The sequence below is a fragment of the Myotis brandtii genome, unplaced genomic scaffold, assembly GCF_000412655.1.
Source record: "Myotis brandtii unplaced genomic scaffold, ASM41265v1 C42290891, whole genome shotgun sequence".
Classification (NCBI taxonomy): Eukaryota; Metazoa; Chordata; class Mammalia; order Chiroptera; family Vespertilionidae; genus Myotis; species Myotis brandtii.
The window spans coordinates 1-1,269 of record NW_005321700.1 but is presented as its reverse complement, the minus strand read 5'-3'; the positions used below and the strand labels follow the sequence as shown (position 1 = coordinate 1,269).

Genomic DNA, 1,269 nt, shown 5'->3' with positions numbered 1-1,269 from the left:
CAACAAAATGAGCTAAAGCTCTGAAATACTGGATAAACCCACAAATTTAGGGATGTTTTACCTAAATTAATAACCTTTGGGCAAAGGCTGCCTTGGCAAAGCCCACAGGCACCACCAGTGCCCAGGAGAGGCAGGCGGACGGGGGAAGGAGGGGTGATGCAGCGGCGGGAAGGGGCGAAGCAGACAGACAGAGGGAAACATAAAGGAAGTAAAGACACTCCATCTGCATAACACACTTCAGCGGCGCCCAGTCTCAGTGCTCTCGGCTGCTCAGTGCAGGACTGAGTGCATCTACATCAGTACAGGGGTGCACTCAAACCCCGAGCTATTTTAACTCACTTCTCTCTAAAGCTAACCTGGCATCCACACAGGAATTCCCTAACAACGCCGTGGATGTGAGAGGCATTGTGAAGTATATCCGGGCTTCCAGCTGGCAGATGGCACTGTGATCAGCCAACCTGACAGCCCATCACACTCCGAGCCCACCACCCGCAGCCACACGTACCTGCCCTCGAATGTCGATGTCCGCGTACTTCTGGAGCAGCGCGCGGACGATTTCCACGTGGCCGCCTCTGACGGCGCCGATCAGCACGGTGTCCCCACTCTGCACAGACAGACCACAGGGGAGTGAGCGGCAGACGGGCACGCTCTGCAGCAGGTCAGTACGTATAATGCAACCGTTTTTCCTGAAAATCCCGCGGCACAGAGGCCTCTCCCTGAAGGGAGGACTTTGAGGAACTAACAACCCTGAGAGAAGGCCCTCGTGCAGGAAGAACCTAGGGAGGTGGTGGGACATTGAGGTCGTCTCCCATCAACGTCACTACAAGACCAACAGGCACCTACCCTGTCGGGGATGTTCACGTAGGTGCCGGCATCCAGCAGATCCTGCACGATCTCCGTGTGCCCCTCCTTGGACGCAATCATCAGCGCTGTGTTGCCATCCTTGTCTGTCAAGTTCACATTTGGATTCCTCTTCAAGATTTCTTTTACTGACTGTGTGTAGCCTCCTTTTACAGCCACGATAAGTGCAGTCATTGAATTCTAAGCACAGAAACCAGCCCAAGAAATTAATATATTCTAGAAAATATGATTTATGCCATAATAATACAATGATGTTTTCAAGAAGGTGGCCTATGACAGCTATTTCTGACAATAAGTTGTCAACATAAATAACCACAAACACATCACAAGTGCCAGGAGGCGTGTCTTCTATTTTTGAAAATCCATTCACCCCCGAGTCCACAGGACCCTGTGGCCTTCAGTTCTTTC

General features: G+C 51.6%; 1 protein-coding gene across 1 annotated transcript; it reads right to left on the bottom strand.

The window, feature by feature from the left end:
• Positions 1-454: 454 nt before the first annotated feature.
• On the bottom strand, positions 455-1,064 carry LOC102259925 (kinase D-interacting substrate of 220 kDa). Its single transcript, XM_005852947.2, has 2 exons — positions 844-1,064; positions 455-604 (listed from the first exon to the last, which is right to left on the bottom strand). Exons 1-2 carry the CDS (start codon positions 1,033-1,035, stop codon positions 470-472), a joined length of 327 nt encoding a protein of 108 aa, XP_005853009.1. The 5' UTR covers positions 1,036-1,064; the 3' UTR covers positions 455-469.
• Positions 1,065-1,269: the final 205 nt, after the last annotated feature.